Source organism: Enhydra lutris, unplaced genomic scaffold (genome assembly GCF_002288905.1).
Source record: "Enhydra lutris kenyoni isolate GAN:26980312 unplaced genomic scaffold, ASM228890v2 scaffoldscaffold27, whole genome shotgun sequence".
NCBI classification, from domain to species: domain Eukaryota; kingdom Metazoa; phylum Chordata; class Mammalia; order Carnivora; family Mustelidae; genus Enhydra; species Enhydra lutris.
In genome coordinates, this window is record NW_019154111.1 from 9,670,844 (window position 1) to 9,694,881 (window position 24,038).

General features: G+C 40.3%; 1 protein-coding gene across 1 annotated transcript in view; it reads right to left on the reverse strand.

Moving 5' to 3' along the window:
• Nucleotides 1-24,038, reverse strand: part of LOC111151981 (exocyst complex component 4) — a 722,606-nt gene that overhangs the window by 669,730 nt on the left and 28,838 nt on the right. Inside the window, exon 3 of the mRNA XM_022510235.1 lies at nucleotides 16,486-16,680. Coding sequence (XP_022365943.1) covers nucleotides 16,486-16,680 — 195 coding nt within the window. The remainder of the gene's footprint in view (nucleotides 1-16,485; nucleotides 16,681-24,038) is intronic.

The following is a 24,038-nucleotide window of genomic DNA, read 5'->3' on the forward strand; positions in this document are numbered from 1 at the left end:
CATCAAAAGAATGAAACCTTGCCATTTGCAATGAAGTGGATGGACCGAGAGGATATTATGCTAAGCAAAATAAGTCAGTTTAAAAAGACAAATACCATACGATTTCACTCATGTGTGGAATTTATGAAACAAAACAGACAAAGATAGGGGAAGGGAAGGAAATATAAAATAAGATAAAAAAAAGAGGGAGGCAAACCAGAGGAAGAGACTCCTACCTCCAGGGAATAAACTGAAGGTTGCTGTAGGGGAGGTGGGTGGGGGATGGGGTAACTGGGTGATGGACATTGAGGGGGGCGCTTGATGGAATGAGCACTGGGTATTACTTGCTACCAATGAGTCACTGAATTCTACCTCTGAAACTAATAATACCCTATATGTAGTTAAATTGAACTTAAATTAAAATTAAAAAAAAAAAAAGAGTGGTACCAATATGTTACAACATGGGTGGAATTTGAAAACATTCTGCTAAGTGAAATAAGCCAGACACAAAAGTACAAATACTGGGTGACTCCACTTCTATGATGTACCTAGAAGAGGGAAATTCATAGAGACAGAAAGTAGAAGAGTGGTTTCAGGAAGCTGGGGGGAAAAGAGGTGTTATTATTTAATGGGTACAGAGCTGCAGTTTGGGAAGATGAAAAAGTTCCAGAGCTGGACGGTAGTGATGTCGCACAGTGTAAATGTTCTTAATGCCACTGCCTGTACACATCAAAATGTTTAAAATGGGGCACGCCTGGCTGGCTCGGTCAGTGGAGCATGCGACCCTCGATGTCGGGGTTGTGAGTTCCAGCCCCCCACCGGGTGTAGAGATCACTTAAAAAATAAAATCCTTAAAAAAATAAAATATTTGTCAGTGCAACATATGATATCTAGAACATCAGTTTATAGAAACCGGACACTTACCTGATTTCAAGCAGCTCATACCATAAAGCTTACACATAAGCAAAACTTGGTGAAGCAGAAAACAGTCAACCCAACCAACAACCACTGATGGTCACACTGTTGTGTGTTTGGGGCGGGGGGAGAGTAGTGGGGAGGAGAGGACCTGGTTTCCAGGCATTTACTAATACTTAGGCTTTATTAGAAGTCATTAAATATCCTTGGGGTGCCTGGCAGGTTCAGTTGGTAAAGCATGCAACTTGATCTCAGGGTTCTAAGTTCAAGCCCCACATAGGACATAGAGATTACTTATAAAGTCTTTAAAAAAAAATCATTAAATAGCCACCCACATTTAGATACAAATAACTATTGGTAAAAATACAACTAACGAGTTGTTCTGTTTTTTTCTAATGTGGTCCTTTTATGAATCATTTCACTGTTTTCCAAATTTAATGTCTACAGAGTACTTTTTAAATACCACTGATGAAACATTAACAAGAATTCAACAGATGCAGTTGGGTTAAAGTGGACAGCAACAAAATGGTCTAAAATGGTCTTACAGGTGAAGTGCTATGAGAAATTACTAAAACTGGGTTTTTAAGTGTGACATACAACATCAAATATGTATTATTACAGAAGACATACCAGATGAAAAATCAAATAGACAACAATATAGGAGGTTATTGCTGTCTACACCTCTCCCACAGAGGAATAACATACACTCATGCCCCAAATGATCTCTAGTACGACCTTCTAGAATTCTCAGATAGGCCACACCATCTCTTAAAGGTAGATTAGTATAAAATGAGCCAATTAAATGATTCGGAAGTTTTCTTACACATTTTCAAAAATAAAATTAGGGGGTTGGGGGAGATACTACAAGTAGGGATTGTTTTCATACAATTCCAATTACTACTCAATTGAACATCAGTATTCTACTCACCACAGCTGGAAACTTCTTAAAGAACAGAACTCCATTCTAGACTTGAAAAACATTGCCTTTAGGATTATGAAATAAGCTAGCATTTTCAAAATGTTTTAATACATAATATTGAACAGCATGTTTTGCTACTAAAAATGTATCCATTGAAGAAAACGGAAATCCCTAAAAATGCTTCCACAACTAAGTAACCAACTTAACTAAAGTACAGTTAAAATGCACATCATCAGGAATGGTCTGGTATTTCAAAAAAAGTTCACCATGAGCTGAGAGCTAAGTTTACAACAAAGGCCATCTTTCTGATTAAGAACTATAGTACCCTTAAATTTTCTTTACCAAATGTCTATTTCTCAATTTCATTTTAAAGTATGAAATTATTATTTCATAGTTAAGTGTTTCATAGTTAAGTGTCTGTCTTCTGCTAATCTCATCCAAGTTGATTAGGTAAAAAGCTCTAGCTTTATGCTTTAACATAGATCAATCGAAATGTTTTGGAGAACACCAAAGTTGGCCATTCTCAACAGCTGTTTCATTGAAGAGATACTAGAAAAGAGATACTAGAAAAGATTGATCCGGCAATCAAAAGATCAAATTACTGATCTATTATTATTATTATTATTATTATTTTAGTTGGGGGAGGGGAGAGACACAATGGTAAGGAACATTAGTAACTAACTAAACCATCTGCTAGCTAAGGAAAATGCTTATTTTGGCAATCACGTTCCCCTAAAGAAAGCAAATGTGTTCCTACTGCTGAGTCCAAACAAGTGTTTCCTTCAGGACTCCAATAATTACATGGTTCCAAAATGTTTTATCACTTTTCAGTAGGTCTGTATGTCTCCCTTAAGGAAGTGTTTTTCTAGGGAAACGACATGACCCTATTCTGAAAATGTTGCCTTGTTTCAACTTACAGATGCAGTAACAGTAAAAAAATAAGAAACTGGGCTATTCCAGAGAATGGATACCTTCTCCCTTCCTATACTTAGGTAAGTAAGTAAGACAACACAAGTTAAACTTTTGGAAGAATCTCAACTAAGAATACCAGAAATCTTTGGCTATGGACAAAAGAAGCGGGCCCTGAACTCAGGCATTGACTTTGAGCCCAGGTCACTTGGCAACTGCCACCCAGGCTCCCAAATGGCTAGAAGACAAACTCTGGTGACTTCAGGCCCTATCCCTCACTATCCGTCAAGACAGCCCTCCACCCGGAAGTCTCCGTACACTGTCAGGCTCAGGGAGTCCTACATGCACACAAGAAGTCTCCCTCTGATTGCAGAATGAGCCATACCCACATTACACAAGCACTGAAGATGTTTACCACCAAGAATCCCAGATCACTTACCAAACATTTCCACTTGGTTATACCACATTGCCCAAAGTAGAAATTTGGCTCTCTATCAGACAGGAATTTTGAAAAAACCAAAAAACCAAAAAAAAAAAAAAAAAAAAAAAAAAAAACCCAACAACAACTAAACGCAGCTTGAAACTTCCCCAAAACAAAAACACAGTATCTTTCACACATTAGTTTGAAATTTGAACCACAGCAAACTGTTTTTACAAGTAAAAAATGACCCAGTATTAGCTGTTTTATATGGTTTAATCTATTCATTTTAGGAGATCTAAAAGCTTTGATGCATCTAGGACAGCACGGTGCTGTTTGTAGACCACTGTGGCCTTATAATAATAGAACCTATGTATTTAATCACATCACAGAATCTACGAAAAATTTAACAAGTATGTACACATATATACACATATATTTTAACATAAAACCACAAAGGTGACCCCAAAGGATTTTGTTGAACAACATCCTGTTAAACGTAAACTTAAAGCAACCTCCACTCGACCTGTGTTTGTAATAGGACAGCAGCCACGACAGGGGACACATGCAGAGGACGGCTTAGTCTGCTCTTCATACTAACAGGTTGGGGAAAGGGCACGAGAAGGAAGTTGGGAGGCAGAGCATGGGGCATGTGGAGCAAAATGAGGGACTCCATTCAAGGCCCAGAGCTGTAGTGGAGGTTTAGAGAAGTCTTAGGGGATCTGTAGGAAAAACAGAAGCCCGGATCCCAGCTTTCCTGGAGAAGATCTGGCTTCCTATGGCTGTGTTTTGCCACTGACTGCAGGCCTCTGGGCGATTAACAGCTTGGAACTTAACAACAGACTTCCCAAGAAAGCGGCATCACAGGGCAAGGCCAAGGGCCTGAAGCAAGAACACTTTTTTCCACCCTAACTAGTCAGCCCGCAGCCAATCCGCAGTGATCAAATCCGGCAGTCAAAAGTGCCCATTCTTAAAGTCGGTTGGCTAACAGAGTATTGATCAGCCCCATTCAGGTGCCCCTGCTCCCTCTGGAAACCCAATACCTATAATGCAGACTCAGCATGCTCTCACCATTAAAAACAGGATGCTGTCGTCTCCTTCCATTCTCCTTTCATTACTGCCACGGCTATTACATGTTTTTATTTAATAAACCTTCATCAGTTCAAATGAAGGGCTGTTATTAGTTGTGCTAACAACCAAATGATAATGCTCCAGAGAGGCATCCCAGCTTGTCAGTGCATTAGCAAAGAGAGGAGAAGGGCTGAGGTCAAGCATGTGTCAATGTAAATGAGGCGGTATTAGGTAGTAAAGGCTTAATGCAATAGACTGCCGGGGAGTTAATGGAATTTACAGGATAAAGCAAATGAGATGAAGTTATTGATAAGTGAATGAACGGAGGGGGACCTGCAAGATAAAGCGCTGTCGAAGAAAAGCACTTTTTCTTGTGGATTTCTTCTTTAAAGTATCTTCAAATCTATCTCAGAAAACAAAACTCAGGAGAGATCAAATGGGACTGCAGGTTTCACCACGGAGCTCAACCCACCACTGCTGCGAGACACGGGCTTGTTCTCAAAGCATACCATTCGACTAAGCTATTTAAGTCTTCTTTGGGCCTTCCCCCCTCTTTTTGGTTTTTGGGTTTTGTTTTTTTTTTCCTAAACATCAGGGTGTTCCACCACAAATAATTCCTATAACTTCAGCGAAAATCTTTGCTTTTTCTTTTTTCCTCTTGTAACGTAGGGGTGGCAGCTCTTTTAAGATATTCCATCAGTCCAAGCCTCACAGGACAGTATCTGAGAAATGAAAGGCTGTATTTTCTATTGTAAGAAACCTTCAAAGGCTGTCAGGACAGCCTTAGGGTCCCACCCTAATTTCACAGGTTTAAACAAACAAACAAAAAAAAGGCCCAGATATGTTTCTTAACCTTTGTTTTTCTCCCAAATTATAAAACTACATGATCAAGACAACTTGAAAACCACAAAAATCACAAAGGAAAAAGATGGTCCACATTCTCACTAATCAGGTAACATGTATTTTAACCTGATTCTTTCCAAGTGTTTTTCCACACACAGTTTTTAAAAAGTATTGTTGTTTTTAAATGTGCTTTTTCCATTTGGCCATATATTGGAAACATGTGACCATTAGCCAATGTATTTTTGGCATTCATACACATAAAATGAATATTCCACAAATGACTTAAACCATTTCCCCATACTAGGTAATTGCTATTCTCTTATTTTCACATATCTTCCTGTGATAAAAATTGTATACAAGGATAATTATCATATAATTAAAATTCTTAACTCTATCCTTAACATTCTAGAAGTAGAATTCCAAGTCCAAAATAATATATTTATTTAGAGCTTCTAATACATAATGCCAAATTAAGAGCCTTATTTGTTCTAAATGGACTTATAATAGATCAGTTCACAAATACTTTCTGATGAAATTAAACAATACCTCACACCTTAAGAGACAGTTAAGAATTTTAATTGCTTATGGAAAAGATCACACAAACAAAAATCCTTCACTCTTGCTAATCTTAGGGTCCCGATGGTTCCTCCAATTCTCAATGCCCATCAGTGCTCCATAAAGACAGCATTAAATCCTAGGTTTCTATTCCAAAATACAAGAGAAAAGACCACTAGGTAAGATATCCTCATTTGACAAATGTTCCAAAGTCACTTACTTCCTATATCATATTTGTTATTCTGGGACAAGAAACAGTTACAGAGTTGGCAAAGCAGGTCTCTGAGACCTGCTCACACTTAAATCAAGACAATTTCCCCCAATCTCCAAGACCCCCAAATCCATTAGAAATGCTCTGCACTGAAAAAAATATACAGTGGAAAAAAGACAGTCTCTTCAATAAATGGTGCTGGGAAAACTGGACAGCTATATGTAGAAGAATGAAACTCGACCATTCTCTTACACCCTACACAAAGATAAACTCGAAATGGATAAAAAAAACCTCAATGTGAGACAGGAATCCATCAGAATCCTAGAGGAGAACATAGGCAGTAGCCTCTTCGATATCAGCTACAGCAACTTCTTTCAAGATATGTCTCCAAAGGCAAAGGAAACAAAAGCGAAAATGAACTTTTGGGACTTCACCAAGATCAAAAGCTTCTGCACAGCAAAGGAAACAGTCAGCAAAACAATGAGGCAACCCACAGAATGGGGAAGATATTTGCAAAAGACAGTACAGACAAAAGGTTGATATCCAGGATCTATAAAGAACTTCTCAAACTCAACACACACAAAACAGATAATCATGTCAAAAAATGGGCAGAAGACATGAACAGACACTTCTCCAATGAAGACATACAAATGGCTATCAGACACATGAAAAAATGTTCATCATCACTACCCATCAGGGAGATTCAAATTAAAACCACATTGAGATACTACCTTACACCAGTTAGAATGGCCAAAATTAGCAAGACTGGAAACAACCGGTGTTGGAGAGGATGTGGAGAAAGGGGAACCCTCTTACAGCATTGGTGGGAATGCAAGCTGGTGCAGCCACTTTGGAGAACAGTGTGGAGATTCCTCCAGAAATCAAAAATAGAGCTTCCCTATGACCCTGCAATTGCACTACTGGGTATTTACCCCAAAGATACAGATGTAGTGAAAAGAAGGGCCATCTGTACCCTGATGTTTATAGCAGCAATGGCCACAGTCACCAAACTGTGGAAAGAACCAAGATGCCCTTCAACGGATGAATGGATAAGGAAGATGTGGTCCATATACACTATGGAGTATTATGCCTCCATCAAAAAGGATGAATACCCAACTTTTGTAGCAACATGGACGGGACTGGAAGAGATTATGCTGAGTGAAATAAATCAAGCAGAGAGAGTCAATTATCATATGGTTTCACTTATTTGTGGAGCATAACAAATAACATGGAAGACATAGGGAGATGGAGAGGAGAAGGGAGTTGAGGGAAATTGGAAGGGGAGATAAACCATGAGAGACTATGGACACAGAAAAACAATCTGAGGGTTTTGAAGGGGTGGAGGGTGGGAGGTTAGGGGAGCCTGGTGGTGGGTATTATGGAGGGCACGTATTGCATGGAGCACTGGGTGTGGTGCATAAACAATGAATTCCGTTACACTAAAAAGAAATTTTAAAAAATTAAAGAATAAAAAAAAAGAAATGCTCTGCACTTACACAGCTCTTTACTAACATCAACTATTAAAATCCCACAAAGAAACATGAAAGGAATATTATTTTTTGCATTTTCAGAGCTAGGAACAAGAAGTCATCAGTACTGGGGTGAATCGAAAAGAAAACAAACTCCAACAAGCTCCTCCTATCTTGTCAAGCCAAGCAAAAGTTACCAATCCACCTTCTCAGGTCATTGTCAAGTTGGCGGAGTGCTCCCATCAACAACACGCGTCATCACCTGCAGCAATTTATACATTTTTAGGGTTCCCATCCGGCCACAGAATTATAGGGTCCCCATCTGGCCACATCTTGACCAATCAGAAACCTGTCCAAGCAAGTCCATATATGAGTCTGAAATCCGGAATACGACAGAGGAGGTCAGCAAAGGACTCGTGTATTATTCTTGCCTGAGTTTATTCCTCCTACAGACTGAAGTGTATAAATGTGTGTGCACACATCTGATTAAAACAACATGTATGCATCAGCGATGGTAGCTCCAGGAGAGAAAGGCTGCTCAGTATAAACACGTCCCAGATGACTGCTTTTTCTCTTACCTGGCACTGCGTGAGGTAATGATGCTACTTATACTTTTTTAAATGTGTATATTACCTTATGTTTTACAAAGCACTGTACTCTTACAAAATTTCATTTTTATTCTCACAGCCATTCTATAATCTAGGCAGGGTATGTGTATATTGACTCTACAGAAGAGAATACTACGAAACAGAGAGAAAGTGATTTGTCTAAGCTCACGGAACTGGTGAGATGTTGAGTCAGGGCTAGAATTAACAACATCTGGCTTCTAAATCCATTTTCTTTGCACTATACCACAATGTACCTAGCCACCACTTGTCAATAAGTCAATTTTGTGCCCCAATTTCAACCCATGAAATCCCAGCGAGGTCAGATAAGAAACCACAGTAAGAAATGCAGGAATTAGAGCACCAAGGAGAGCCCTAAAGAGTTCAAGTCAACCCAAACCCGGAGCGCATCTGATTTAACCATTCACCAACGCTCCTACTGACCAAATCATCAGGCTATAATACTAGATAAGAGCCAAATACTCGGGTCAGCTCTATCCAAAATCCGCAACAGAGGACGGCAACAAAGCAACTTGAAACTACAACATTTCTATATAAATGTGAGTATCAATCACAGTCTGATATCTGTCGTATGCAAATACGTGGCTTCTAATTCATTAGAGCTGGTGTTAAATGAAGTCAAGGACAATTAGTTTTACTCTGCTGCATAGCATAGATAGGCTATACCCTAAATCTACAGCCCCAAATTTATCCGTACACTGGAATCACCTGAAGGGCGTTAAATTACTGAACTTCGTATCCAACCGCCGGAGATGTCAATGTCATCAGTGAAGGGTGTGGCTTTAGGGCTTTGGAATTCTTGAAGGAGTCCCTAATGCACAGACTTCGGGAATCACTGTCCTACAGCCAAGCAAGCCAACTGAAAACTGGTGAACCTTATGAGGTTCAGTGCAATCTAACAGAATTTCTATGTGCTTTAAAATAAAACAGGCAGGGGCGCCTGGGTGGCTCAGTGGGTTAAGCCTCTGCCTTCAGCTCAGGTCGTGATCTCAGGGTCCTGGGATTGAGCCCCGCATCCGTCTCTCTGCTCAGCAGGAAGCCTGCTTCCCTTCCTCTCTCTCTGCCTACTTGTGATCTCTGTCTGTCAAATAAATGCATAAAATCTTAAAAAAAAAAAAAAAAAAAAGAAAGAAAGAAAGAAAGAAAGAAAGAAAAGAAACCTTAGCCTTCAAAAACCAAATATAAATAAAAAGGGCACTGAGCACCAACAAAAATAGTTTACAAGCCTTGTACTTTAACTCTCCAGGAGAAAAAGGAAGCTGCCACACTAAGGTTACTCATTTAATTTTAGACAAACACTAAGGTTTCTTGCTTAATAACTTTGTTTTCAGCTCTTCCTAAACCTTTTTGGAAAAAGACCAAATAGGTATTTAAGGGAATGAAGGGGTCATCTCAAATACAGCTCAAAGCAGCTACAACTGATCGCCTTATTTAACTAGCCAGCCATATTATCCCACCCCACCCCCAATATTCCTGGTCCCCATTTCTTGTCATGCTCATCATGACACGAGACACTACTTGTTCATGTGTCTCTCCTTATTAGCATCTAAGCTCCTTCAAGGTTAAGGCCACATTCAGATATGTATACCAACAACGCAAGTGATCAACAATGGCATCATCCCATTCTTTGTTAAGTCTATCAAAACATGTGCCTGGGGCGCCTGAGTGGCTCAGTTGGTTAAGCGACTGCCTTCAGCTCAGGTCATGATCCTGGAGTCCAGGATGGAGTCCCACATCAGGCTCCCTGCTGAGCAGGAAGTCTGCTTCTCCCTCGGACCCTGCCCCCTTCCATCTCTCTCTCTCAAATAAATAAAATCTTTAAAAAAAGTGCCCAATTCTTGCCTGTTATTAGTATAGAATATCAGCATTGGTCTTTCAAATCAATATACTACACTAGGAACAGATGGGCTTAATGGTATCTATTTCCTTATTGACCATGGATATATTTTTTATCATGTGTAGAGAAACCTATATGGAATATTGAAACATTTTTGCAGTCACTTACCACTTTCAGGCTAGGTCCAATAAGTTCACTGGAATGTTCCAGCTCTCGATATTTATAGAGCTTTCACCTCAATACCATTCCCACATCATAATGAGAAAGAACACTCCTGTGAGATCTTAGAAACTCTCAAACCAGATGAAAGGGATGTGCACTTTGGCCCCCTTTCTCTTACTTGTACATTAATCATTTGATAGTGGATGCATGATCACCCCTTCCCTGTCCAGAGTCTGAGAAAAGAATTCATCTATTTGCTAATGACACAGTTTTAACAGCAGCAGAAGGAACAATCTCACTGCTCCACCGGTCCTGCCACCTAAGCACTGACAGAAAGAATAGCTTAACAGCAACTACCTTGTAACACTAAAATCAACACTATTGATAAGCACCCTCCAGTACTGAACTGGCTTATACCCAATTACAATACTAGCAGAAAACCACATTTAGCTACCTAAGAGTAGATTTTACAACAAACTGCTCCTAGATCGTTGATTGACGAACTGCATTGCTTATGGTTAGACAGCAGATACTATGAACTGTGAACATATACTCAAAGTGGGCCAAGAAGGGGATACAGAGAATCTGAAATTTGTCCATGTCAAATCCCAAACAGATGGCAAAGAACTTCGGGGTCCTGATCCCCCTCTGTGCATGTGTTAAGTCAGACTAGGTTTGTTTTTGGAGGAAAATCTCTGTGCCAGCAGGAACTCCTTTGTATACAGTGTAGGGTAGTCTTTCATTCAGAGAAGTGTCCATTTGAGGGAAGAAGGAATCAACAATGCTTAACCTAGCGAGCCTACTTCAACTCTATCAGCTCAAATCAAGTCCACCTCCAACCAGTTTTTGAAATTGTAACAAGGGAGCCATCACTATATCCTTCTTACAGTATCAGTTAATCAATTCATTATAAACAACATTTCTAAGCACTTACTGTATATATAGTATGGACTTAACATAAATAGCTTAGTATCTCATTTAATCCCTTCCACAACCCTCGGGAATACATGTAATTCCCAACTCCAACTTTCAGCCAAGTCAAATTGAATAATTAGCCCCAAGTCATCCAGCTAGTAAAAGTCAAAGTCGGGATTCAAACACAGGTCCATCTGACCCACACTAACACCCATGCTGTCATTCACAACTTTGATTGTTTATCCAACAAACGCAAAGGATCTCGTGAGCTGAAAATACGACAAATACACTTTTATTACAGGAGCTTAGAAAACTGCCTTACTGCCTTACTCCCTCTGTACCGGTTGTGGCCATATTTTCACCAGCAAAAGTGACATATTTCCACCATACCATTCTCTCAAGCCATCTCTGGGATTCTCTGGGAAGAAGGCAGTTACATAAATATTAGTTATTATTATAATAATCCTTATCTCACTATACAGCTATGACTTTTTTTTTAATGTAAATAAATGATTAAGAGACATTCAAAATCTCTACCATCTCAGGAAGACTTGGAAATGAAAACATTTAGCGACAGGCCCTGTGACTGTCAGCTGAAGTACTTCAAAACCGCTCGTGCTGGCTTAGTTTCCACCAATTGAACGCAATTAGGAATGGACTTCTATGGGCTGATCAGTCGAACTGGTGTAAGTGGTTTTCAAAGCTCATCTGTGCAGTTTGAGTCTGATGCAGACTTCCACATAAACTTTCCTTTTAAAAAAGTTCATAAAAATATTAACTATCATAAAGTACCTTCCTGGTTAGCTCGTGCCACTGGGAAGAAGCTGTTATTCTTATATTAATAATTCTTCCCAGAATTAATCAGTCATTGTACATTAGAACCAGCAGCTGGAGTGTTTTGAGTGATAATGAAACCTGTAACAAGGCATCTTCAGCCGTCTTTTCAAGACAATAAGGGAATTAAAATTTCAATTTAAATGCAGAGGTTTGAAACACGCTTCACTGGCAAAATTACTTCAATTAATGTGAGTGGAATACAAAGGACAGACTGCAGAAATGTGATGCAGCAACGAGAAATTATGTCATTAATGTGCTTGCATCAACCCAGCACAATGACTGCAAAGGTCTAATTTAAACCATACATATCACAAAGCTACAGGCTACAATATTAATCAAGTCTCTGATTTCAATGTGACGGATACGGGCTTCTTGTTGGACCACTTTTAGCTTTTCATAAGCTAACAGCAGCTGTTTACCTTGAAGAAGGAAACAAAAGGCCATGCCTATTTGCAGACATTCCATGTCATGACAATTTAATTATTTTATGCAATACTCAGGTTATCATATCAAAAGAAGAAATAAATACCCCATCTAGGAGCCAAGTCTACAGCTATCAGACCAGGGTGAGGGTGAGGCAGGAATTGCAGGAGCTGACAGGAGCCATGGGTCACCACTGATTTATTTCCTCTGGATTTATGAACCTGAGTAGGGATTAAATTACTGGCCATCTGCACCTGCCTTCCAACGGAAATGCAAACTCTTTTGATAAACAAATCCAAGGAAATCGGAGAGTTTTGAAAGACTCAACTTTTTGTATTCACTTTCCTCTGATGTCTTTAAGCAAAGATTTTTTCATTTGGACCCTTGAGGTGCCTTAAGTAGATTTTACTTCTAATACCATGTAACAGTGGGGAAAGGAAATGTGATTTTTTTTTTTCCATAGGAAGTCCAAGGAAAGAGCAATTACAGACCATACTATTCACTCATATACAAAAGGTCAAATTGAAGGAAATTTCCAACCTTTTAAGCACACCTTGAATTCTACCTTCATGAAATCGTCATTGTACATTAGGATCATGCAAAGCAACTACCTCGTCTGGAAATAGGGATCATATCAGAAACCTCTCTCTTATAGGGTTATTGCAAGAATTAAATATGTTAACAAGTGTAACCGACTTAAAACAGTACCAGAACGTAATGAAAACTCAATATATATTAACAGTTATTACAATCATTGTTTGCTGTTCATTTAAATATTGCAAAAAGGAAAGGTTAGAAACTAGAGAAACTTGCCGTTAAAACAAACACTGAAACCAGAGAAAAATCAGACCAGAACCCCTAGAGAGAAAACCCCCTATTCTCTGTTTAATGATATTAAAGTCTTTCCCATAGTTACCCATTTGGCCAATGATCTGGGAACCCTGACTAGATGAGGCGCACTATGCTAAGAACTGGGCAGTCAAAAATAAGTAAAATAAAGCCCTTGACCTCAATGACCTACCATACAAACAAAAGCAACTGTATTACAAGAAGTACACGCAGCTTATGGAAACAAACAAACAAATAAAAAAAGCATCTACTCAGCCTAAATATTCTTACCACAATAAAAACAATACATCTTCTTTTTTTTTTTTTTTTTAAGAGAAAAGCATCTAATCACCTGGGACATTCAGAGAGCTAATGAAATTTGAGCCAAGCCTTAAAGAATAAATCATCATTTTCCAGGCAGACAGGATTGGGATTAGATTCAGGGAAATATGATCAATTAAACAACGTCTATCACATCCCTACATCAGCAACAAATAACTGGAAGTTGTTATTAATAAAAAGCCACTGTTCTAAAAAATGCAATAGCAAAAAATGATATATTTAATACCTCTAAGCGATACATTACTAAGCATTATTATATAGAACATAAATGAAGAAATAAATGAAACCTATTCACTGAAAAGACTCAATATTACAAAGATGAAATTCTTATATTGAATCCATCTCATGACACTTTTTGAGGAATATGACAAGCTGATAACTGAAATTCATGTGGAAGAGTAACAGGCCAAGAATAGCCCAGATAATTCTGAAAAGCGAGGTGAGGGAACGTCTCCACCTGCTATCATCAAGATAGATCATAAAATAATAGTAATTAAAACAGCATGCTTTCGGTGCTGAAATAAACAGGACCAACTGAACAAAACAAGGAGCTCAGGGACAAACCCATGCATACATGAAAAGTTGGTATGTGACCAAGATGGCATTAGAAGTCAGGAGGAAATAAATTCAGCAAATGGTCTGAGCCACGTGGCTATTTATACAGAAGATAAAATTAGATCCCTAGTTCATACCATATATGGAAACAGATTCCAAATGGATTAAAGAAGACATAGGAGATTCTCTATATGACACTGGGATAGAAAAAAAATTTCTTGAAATAAAAACTGGATATGGAGCAGCAGGGTGGCTCAGTCAGCTACGCATCCAACTCTTGATTTCTACTCAGGTCATGATCTCAGGGCTCTGCGCTGGGCCTGGAGCCTGCTTAAGATTCTCTCTCTCCCTCCCTCTCCCTTTCCCTGTACCCCTCCCCCTGACACTCATGCTCTCTCTCTCTCTCTCAAAACACTGAAAAAAAAAAAAATGCTGCATTAAATTGTAACACTTCTTTGTAACAAAAGGCTTCATAAACAAAGTAAAAAGATAAACCGCCAACTAGGAGAAGATATTTCAAATATATCTAACGAAAGATTAGTGTCCAAAATATATAAACAACAACAAACAGGAAAAAGAAGGAACTTCTGGAAAACATAGCTCATATACTCACCTCCTTCCAGAGGTAACTGCTCTTCCTTCCCACCCCACTCCCCAGATCCTCACTCGCCCCAACCACATAATTTTAACTGGAACTGACAATTATAATAGTCCAGCTGACCCAACCTAGACCCTACCCCCATATTTTCTAATTAAAAAAATTTCCTCTGCAAACCTGGAAGATACAGGCCACAGCCCACACCCCTTCTTCTCTCCCAAACCCCACCTACAAGTGGAAGAAAGAGTCTACAGGAGAACACTGAAGACGACAGGCAGAAGGAACACATCGGTGGCATTCCACGTGTACTCCTGTCCTTTCAGCTGATAGGTTAAGTGAATAGCTTACTATTCACTCCTTTTTTTTTTTTTAAGTTTTTATTTATTTATTTGACAGAGAGAGATCACAAGTAGGCAGAGGCAGGGAGAGAGAGAGGAAGGGAAGCAGGCTTCCTGCTGAGCAGCGAGCCCGATGTGGAGCTCGATCCCAGGACCCTCGGATCATGATCTGAGCTGAAGGCAGAGGCTTAACCCATTGAGCCACCCAGGCGCCCTTACACTCCTATCACACAACCAGGTTTTAACGTAGGATAGAATATCATCACATATCTCACGTCTCGGTTACCAGATTCCCTTAAAAGCTTCTTATGAAGGACTTATGGCAAAATTCTTCTTGAAAATCTCAATTGGAACCACTTGGATGATTTACCCTGCTTCTCCCACCAAGCCCTCTAGGTATTTTTCTCAGTGTTAGAGCCAATCTAATTTGGTGAAACAAAGATAAGGGATGCTCACCTATTGTGGAAAAAAGAATCCAAATGTAGTCATCTGCTAGAGGGCTTCTGTAGCCCCCACACAACTCTGAATCAGATGGCAGTGGGGGTGCTTGTGTGGAAAGGAGAGGTAGACAGAGCAGCCCTCTAAGAGCCACAGGCCCTGAGAAAATCAGTCTTAATAAATAACAAGACGGATATTATTTTTTATTAATCTTCTAGACACTCAGCCACATGTACAAACAGCTGCAACATTCTCCAAATTTTCGTTTCTAATTCAAAAAATAACAGAATGGGGGCAGCCCGCTGGCTCAAGTCAGTAGAGTGAGCGACTCTCGATCTCAGGGTTTTGAGTCCAAGATCCACGCTGGGTGTAAAGCTTACTTTAAAAAAAAATAATAGTGGGGTGCCTGGGTGGCTCAGTGGGTTAAGCCTCTGCCTTTGGCTCAGGTCATGATCCCGGGGTCCTGGGATCAAGCCCCACATCGGGCTCGCTGCTCAGCAGGGAGCCTGCTTCCCCTTCCCCCTCTGCCTGCCTCTCTGCCTACTTGTGATCTCTCTCTGTCAAATAAATAAATAAATAAATAAAATCTTAAAAAAAAAAAAAACAGAATGGACTCAGAGGCTAAAGGCCAGGCTGTGGAGTACTCTTGCTTAACAAAGTCCCTTCCAGAATTATTGCTCCAGAATTATTTTCCTTCTCAACATTGTATTATTTTCCTTCTTATCAATTTAAAGGGGAAAAAAAAAAGCCCTCACATAACAATCCCTTCAAAGAACTTGGAACATCAAGTGTGTCAATCTCCTAAAGCTGTCTCTCATACAGATTTCATTTTTTAAAATGGGATTCACTAGGGGAACCTGGCTGGCTCAATCAGTAAAGCACACAACTCTTGATCTCAGGGTTGTGAGTTCAAGCTCCACAATGGGCATGGAGCCTCCTTTAAAAAAAAAAAAAAAAAATCAGTAAATAAATCAATAAAATACAATGGGATTCATTAACCCTCTTCCTCTGAAACTCAAACACTTCTCATTACCATGCCAACACAATCAAGATACCGGATTTTTTTTTTACCCTTATACGACTTGCCATGGTTCCAAAGGCCGACAATACAGTAATAATTGTCTACTATTTCGAACACTAGAATTAGGAAAAGAACCAGTCGGGCTTCAACAGCAAGGGCTCGTGAGTCCCAAGAGGGCAGTTTGTAACGGGCAACATGAAAGCCAGCGCTTGGGGAACGAGAGCGAGGGCTCTCCTAGCTTAGCGGGAATGACTGTCAGTGTGACCGTCCTCTCACCAGCATGTCAGTGGCACTGAGGTAGTGCTTGCTCGCCATGCACTGTTCCAGCTTCTGAGGCACTTGCTTGATATTCTCAATTTCATCCAGCAGGTTCAGGACATGCTTATGTTCAATTCCTTCGATCCACAGTTTCCGAAGCTCGTCCCTCTTGCAGTGCAACAGCATCTTGCACGAAAGCAGATTCTCTTTCACCTACAAGAAAACAGGGTCAACGTCAGGTCAGTCCAAAGTCTTGCCATCCGAAACCTATAATCTGGTTGGTTGTCTTCGTTAGTGTCACTAGAAGGGAACCGTTCCTAATCCCCCCTCCCACTGATCCCCATGGCTGGTCGGCTGCAAAATTCTCATCCTGGTTCTGACACCGACTCACCTGGATGGGTGGCCTCCAAATTTGGGTATATGTCGCTCTCCTGTGCAATGAGAAAACGACTCCTAACCTACCTCTCAGTGAATCTAGGAAAGGGGACTTGGGACTAAGAGAGCTCTGAAAATATGTTAAAATATCCACCCACTGAGGTTAAAATATCTAAAAGAGAATGACTGATAGAGTCCAGCTATTATTCCTCGCCCGTTTTCTCTGCATGTCTCTTACGCAGCTGATAGGTCACTCGGACCATCCTACATCCCTAAGTCAGAGGAAGTTTACAGCCAAGGAACTGTGCATCCATCTCGACTGACATGAAAATAAGCCCGTTTTCCAGACAAGAGTAGACACATCTAGAGATAATCTCAAAATAAGAGGAACTAGCACATACCAAAGATTTTTAGATATTAAATAAGACAATCTCAAGCGTTCTCATCGATCTGCAGTTTGGTGACCAGTACGGCACAGCTTAACAAAACTGGAGGAGGAGGAGCAGGGAGGGGTAGTCACAAGGTACATGAGGAGCACATTTTCATATTCATAATTAATACTTTTTGATTTTTATCACAAGAAATAAAAAGAATCATGGCCTTCCGCAATTCACAGAGCTACTCTCCCATACTTTTGACATTCCTCACATGTATTTTTATTTAAATTAGAATTCAGTATTTGTTCACAGTGTTTGTTGTTTTTGTTTTTCTGAGAGAGAGAGAGAAAGAAGCAGGGAGTGTGGCAAGGGAGAGGGAGAGCAAGAATCTTAAGCAGGCTCCATGCCCACCCAGCACAGAGCCCAAGGCGGGGCTCAGTCTTACTACCCTGAGATCATGATGTGAGCCAAAATCAAGAGTAGGATGCTTAACCGACTGAGCCACCCAGGCACAACACCCAACTTTTTTTTTTCTTAAGAGAGAGATAGAGAAGGGCGCCTGGGTGGCTCAGTGGGTTAAGCCGCTGCCTTCGGCTCAGGTCATGATCCCAGTCCTGGGTTCAAGCCCCACATCGGGCTTTCTGCTCAGCAGGGAGCCTGCTTCCTCCTCTCTCTCTGCCTGCCTCTCTGCCTACTTGTGATTTCTCTCTGTCAAATAAATAAATAAAATCTTAAAAAAAAAAAAAAGAGAGAGAGAGATAGAGAGTAGTAATTTTGTGTTTTGTTTTAGGTAAGATTTATGAATGCATGTCAGGTACACTATTTGATTAGTTTTAGCTAATGCAAGACAGCTATACAATCCAAACAATCAAATACAGACATTTCCTCCACCCTAGAAAGTCTACCGTGTTTCTGACTATTGAAAATCTTTCTTCTGCGAGATTTGGTGTGGTGGTGCACATACTCAGAAATATTATGCTTCTGGTCATTATGAAACTAAATTTCAACATTTTTCCAATACACATGGGAAACACAAAGACAGAATGCTAAGACCAGAATGCTTCCTGAGAAAGCATTCACTCTATTCCACCAATAACTTCAGGGTAATACCAAATCCCACCTTTAAGAAACTCTCTAATGTAAAAAGAACACTTTATAAATAAAGAGATTTTGTAATCTCTCTTGATAAGCACAGTGGAATGATTATTCGCTTTGGGGGGAGTCATGGACCCCTTTGAAAATCTACTGAAGACGGTCCTAATTACCGTCTTCTGCATTTCCAAAGTGATTAAAAAAGAAAAATCTTCTAAGCATAAAGCACCTAAAAAGGAGAACAGAGAGGCGGGAATGGCATATAAGAGATGGTAACAAAACCTTTGAAGTTGGCAAGAAGGCTGGAATGTGAGTAATTCAGCAGAGGAGCGCAATGTGAAAGGCTTAGCATGGAGCGGGGTTTGCTACCGTGGACAAGAAGCACCAAGAACACTGAAGGCGGGAATACAGGGCTCACACCTTCCATAAGGCGTATTTGGAGCCCTGGAGCCTCATCAAACCACACAGAGGGGAAATTCCCTCCGCGCCAAACAGTGGCCAAATAGAAGGTTTATGACCTGAAAATCAGAAAGGATCAGGGCTAAGGGAAGGGTGTGAGGCACTGGACAGCAAACCCAAAAACGAGATCAAAGTGGGCCTATGGAACAGTAACATCCTCAGCCCCCTGCAGACCCTTGGCCTGGGGCCAGGGGGCTTTGAACACACTCAGCTGGACTTTCAGCCCCAACACAGGAAACGTGGGGCTCTCCCTGGGAAAGGTGACCAGGCAAAAAGACCTCGAGTTAGCGACATCTGGGGTTTTACCCAGGAAACTGCTGGGTCCCTGCCCACTCATCACTAGACAAGGCCCACAAAAACGCTCTGAGCTCCCTAGCAGCTTTGTACCTCCTCCCTCTTCCATTCAGGTAGTTAGCCAAGGAAAGCCTGGAATATGCAAAGTCAGGCACCAAAACAAACAAAAAGGAAAAAGTGCTGAGTGGGGTAGGGGTGTGGTATGGGACAAACATCTATACATGAAACAAAAATTTTTTAAAACTATAATTAAGATCCCTTAGGGAAAACAGGGGAAGGCACTTCATCAATGAAACAAGAATAGGACGTTATTAAAAAAAGACAACAACTGAGAATCAAAACAACTCTTGGAAATGAAAATATGATAGAAAAAAAATCCAATATAAAGGCTAGAAGCTACCCTTGAGGAAATCTCCGGAGAATAAAACAAAAACAAGAGAGAGAAGATAAAAGAAAATGAGGGGATTGATCCAAGAAGTCTACTACTTGCCAAATAGGAGGTTCAGGGGAGGAAAAATGAGACAAATGGAGTGGAGAAAAATACCAATAAAATAATAAAAGAAAGTGTCCCAGAAGACACATGTTTTTAGATTGAAAAAGCACACCAAGTGCTCAAGAAAATGGACTGAGAAAAGACCCAAGCCAGGGCACATTATCCTGACATGTGAGAACACAGGGATAAAGAGACAATCGTAAAAGCTTTCAAAGGGGGGTGGGGAGAGGAAGGAAATCCATACAAAGAACTGTGAATCAGAATGCATCAGACTTTTCTCAACAGTAACACTAAAAGCTACAAGACAAAGGAATAATGTAGCTTCAAAATCCTGAGAGAGAATTATTTCCCAGAAAAACTATCAATCAAGTGTGAGGGAAGAATAAAGAGATTTTCAGACATACAAGCTCTCAAATAAATAAATAAATAAATAAATAAATAAACCTTATATTCACGATATCTCAGCAAGCTAGCAAAAAACACACTCCATCAACACAAGAGAAAAACAGAAGATGGCAAACAGGGGATCCAGGGAAGGGGAAAACCAACGCAGAATAAAGGCAACAGGAACAATCAGTAATTACAAGGAAAGTAGCAACAACGAAATTGCAGAAGCACAAACAGTATGCCGGATGGCTTAGAAGTAAATATTTATGTAGTTGTAATAAAATTAGCACGATCTATTTAACCAAAAACTAGGATACACCAGAGAGAGAGAGAGGTTGAGGGAAGAAGATGAAGTGGGATAGGGAAAAGAGTGGGAGGCAGACCTAAACCCCATCTTCCATAGCTAGAAGCTCCTACACCATGTCTGAAATAGAAAAATCGGGGCACCTGGGTGGCTTAGTGGGTTAAGCCTCTGCCTCCGGCTCAGGTCATGATCTCAGGATCCCGGGATCCAGCCCCACATAGGGCTCTCTGCTCAGCAGGGAGCCGGCTCCCCCTCCCCCTGCCTGCTTCTCTGCCTACTTGGGATCTCTCTGTCAAATAAATAAATAAAATCTTTAAAATAGAAAAGTCGAGACTACTGTAAGCATTTCACTAAGAGTAATAGTCAGTGCCTTTGAAGTTTTGCAGTTGGGACTGGGGAAGGATGAGATGGGGAAGTACCGTTTTTGTCATCACTTGTGGGTTTGACTTCTTAAATTTTTAATTGAAGTATAGTTGACATGTAGTATTGGTTTCAGGTGGACGACACAGTGATAGGACAATCATATACATTATAAAATGCTCACCACGATTAAGTGTAGTCATCCTCTGTCACCATACAAAGTTGTTATAATATTATTGACTATATTTCCCATGCTCTACTCTTCAACCCTATTCAATACCCTACAACTGTGTATCTCTTAATGCCAATTACTAAGGACTTTCGAAACCTATTTCTCAAGGCCGTCATTCCCAGATCCTCTTTGGAGTTCTTGGTGTCCGGGCTAGGATTTCCGGCTATTAAGTCCATTGTCTCTTAAATCTTAGTTAAAATCTGTTAAAGTTTGGGGCACCTGGGTGGCTCAGTGGGTTAAAGCCTCTGCCTTCGGCTCAGGTCATGATCTCAGGGTCCTGGGATCGAGCCCCATATCGGGCTCCTTGCTCAGTGGGGAGCCTGCTTCTCCCTCCCCCTGCTACTCCCCCAGCTTGGGCTTTCTCTCACTCTCTGTCAAACAAATAAAACCTTAAAAAATTATTAAAAAAAAAATCTGTTAAAGTTTGATTTTTAATATTCACTCTTCTCAACTTGGTTCTATAATTCTCAGACTTTTTTTTAATAGTTACTATGGAAATTGGTAAAGATAAATTTCATGTCATGCAACACCCAACTAGGCTCTTGAGCAAGAGAGGGAGGGATAAACTTACTAAGAGTCAGTAAAGCTTAGCAAACTCCTTTCTCATTGGAAAAAAGACCATTATGGCATTTCACACTAAGATACATACAATGCAGTCAGCTCACTTCCCCTCTTTGCCTACTACATGGAGGGAAACTGAAAAGGAAGGTAGAACTTGCATCTGTGTTTGGGGGTGGGGGAGATGGCATCAGGCTATGTGGATCACCAAAATTATTCCCTAAACTAAGTTATTAGCCAAAGCCGCAGATGTAAGAAGCTACAAGAACTTTTAATATTAGATTGCCCTGAGGCTTCAACTTTTTGATTAGAAAGTCCCAGTTATGAAGAAATGTTATTTTAAAACTTGGGCGACAGGGGGGAATACTACTCGGCAATAAAAGAGAAGAAATAAGAAGAATTTCAAACATTTTGATGAACAAATGAAGCCAGGTGCAAAAAAGTACATACCGAAATTCTAGAACATGCAAAAATAAAAAAATAATCTATAGAGATGGGATTTATTTAATTTTTTTAAGATTTTATTTATTTGACAGAGAAAGACACAGCAAGAGAGGGAACACAAGCAGGGGGAGTGGGAGAGGGACAAGCAGGCTTCTCGCCAAGCAGAGAGCATGATGCAAGGCTCGATCCCTGGAACCTGGGATCATGACCCAAGCCAAAGGCAGAGGCTTAACGACTGAGCCACCCAGGCGCCCCACATAGTGATGGGATTTAAATCAGGAGTTGTTTGGTGCAGGATGTGGAGGGGTTAAGGGGATAAGGAGGGGAAAACAGAATTTTAACTCCAAGGAAGTAGGAGGGAACTCTCTGGGGTGGATGGGAATACATTCAAGGATATATAAATTTGCCAGAACTCACTGAACTGTACTCTAAAATACTGTATTTTATTGCAGGTAAATTACAGTTTAATAAATGCTTTTTATGCAGGAAAGAAAGAAACCGCACTGCAGCCATCAATGAGTAACAACATCTAAAATGTGAGAACGGTACCAAGTTACATCTAAACTTTTATTTCTCAGTGTGGTTACAGCATTTTAATTCCACTCTACTGAATTTATCAGGATCATTAAGATTGAAAACTTACGCTACTAGGTGTCCCTGCAATAAATCCATAGTCAAGCTATTCAAATCAACACATTGAAACCCAAGTATAGAAATCATTCTTCAAACACAAGTTTCCTCTGCTTCCTTCGACTTCTAGTAACTTCATGATTGTTCTTAATCACCTGTGTGGCCCCAGCAAGAATTTCAGTTTCAATATACAAGATCCTCCAGCCACTCTTATTAGAGCCTATTAGAAAAAGAGAAGATAACCAAGAGGTTATTGTGAATGGGTATGCGAGATGATACAGAAAGCAGAGAAACAGAACTATCTGCAACCTTGTTCTGGGGAAGATAAAAGAGAGGAAAACTGCCCAGGGCCTCTGAGTAACAACGTGGTCGCATTTGTGAGATAGAAACAGAGACAGATGTAAGAGAGGCTGATGGATACAGGCCTTGCGTCATCAGATTCAACGATTTTCTGATTTTGTTCAAGGATTACCGGGGGGGGGGGGGGCAAGGGGGGATGCCTTTGGGTGCACATAGTATCTGTAATAAAGAATAACGAATATGCAAGCCCCCCACTGCAACTACAGACTAGAAAGTCTACAAAGTTTCCCATAAGCAAGGGATATTAACTGAAAATTAATGTAACAGTCAACGTTATTCTTAATTCTGAGAGTACAAAATTTATTTTCTCTTCTGTAGCTAAAAATAAATCTACATATAAACGTGTTCATGGGTATTCTCCTGGCATGTGTCCGACCCCTTTTTTTCCATAGTCTTATACAAAGTGTCTGGAAGGAATGACATGCAGAAACACTACTCACTGTTCTGTTCTAAAGCCCTTTAGAACTACTGATCACTTTTAAATTACCCTCAAACTTTTATTCCCATGCTTTTGTTCCCTTCAGGTTTTTTTGTTTTGTTTTGTTTTGTTTAGCTGCCATTCTATGGTCTTAAATTCTCTGAGAGGCTCCACTGAACCCTTTCCAAGAGTAATACTTTTCCTTTAAGTCGCAGAGTCTGGACATAGTACACAAATACAGATACACAAACTTAATGGAAACACGACCTCATAATTCTTGTGAATGCCTTCACACACTCTACTGCCTAGATTTTAAATTATGCTATCTCATTATTGCCCACTTGTGAGCATGTCCCTTTCTAGGCTTTTCTCCCTTTCTCCAAGCAGCAGCCAGGGTTTTCCCCCCTTACATTTGGGCTGTAAATAATTTCCTGCCACATCTATGTTGCTCTACTGTGACATTTTCTTGTATTAAGGTTATTCTTTGTTCTTATTCTATTTCTCAAGGTATACTTTCTTTTATTTTTTTAAGATTTTATTTATTTGACAGACAGAGATCACAAGTAGGCAGAGCAGCAGGCAGAAAGAGAGGGAGAAGCAGGCTCCCTGCTGAGCAGAGAGCCCGATGTGGGGCTCGATCCCAGGACCCTGGGATCATGACCTGAGCTAAAGGCAGAGGCTTTAACCCACTGAGCCACCCAGGTACCCCAAGTTTGTGGCTTTTATATGAAAGTATACCTTGAGGGGTGCCTGGGTGGCTCAGTGGGTTAAAGCCTCTGCCTTCAGTC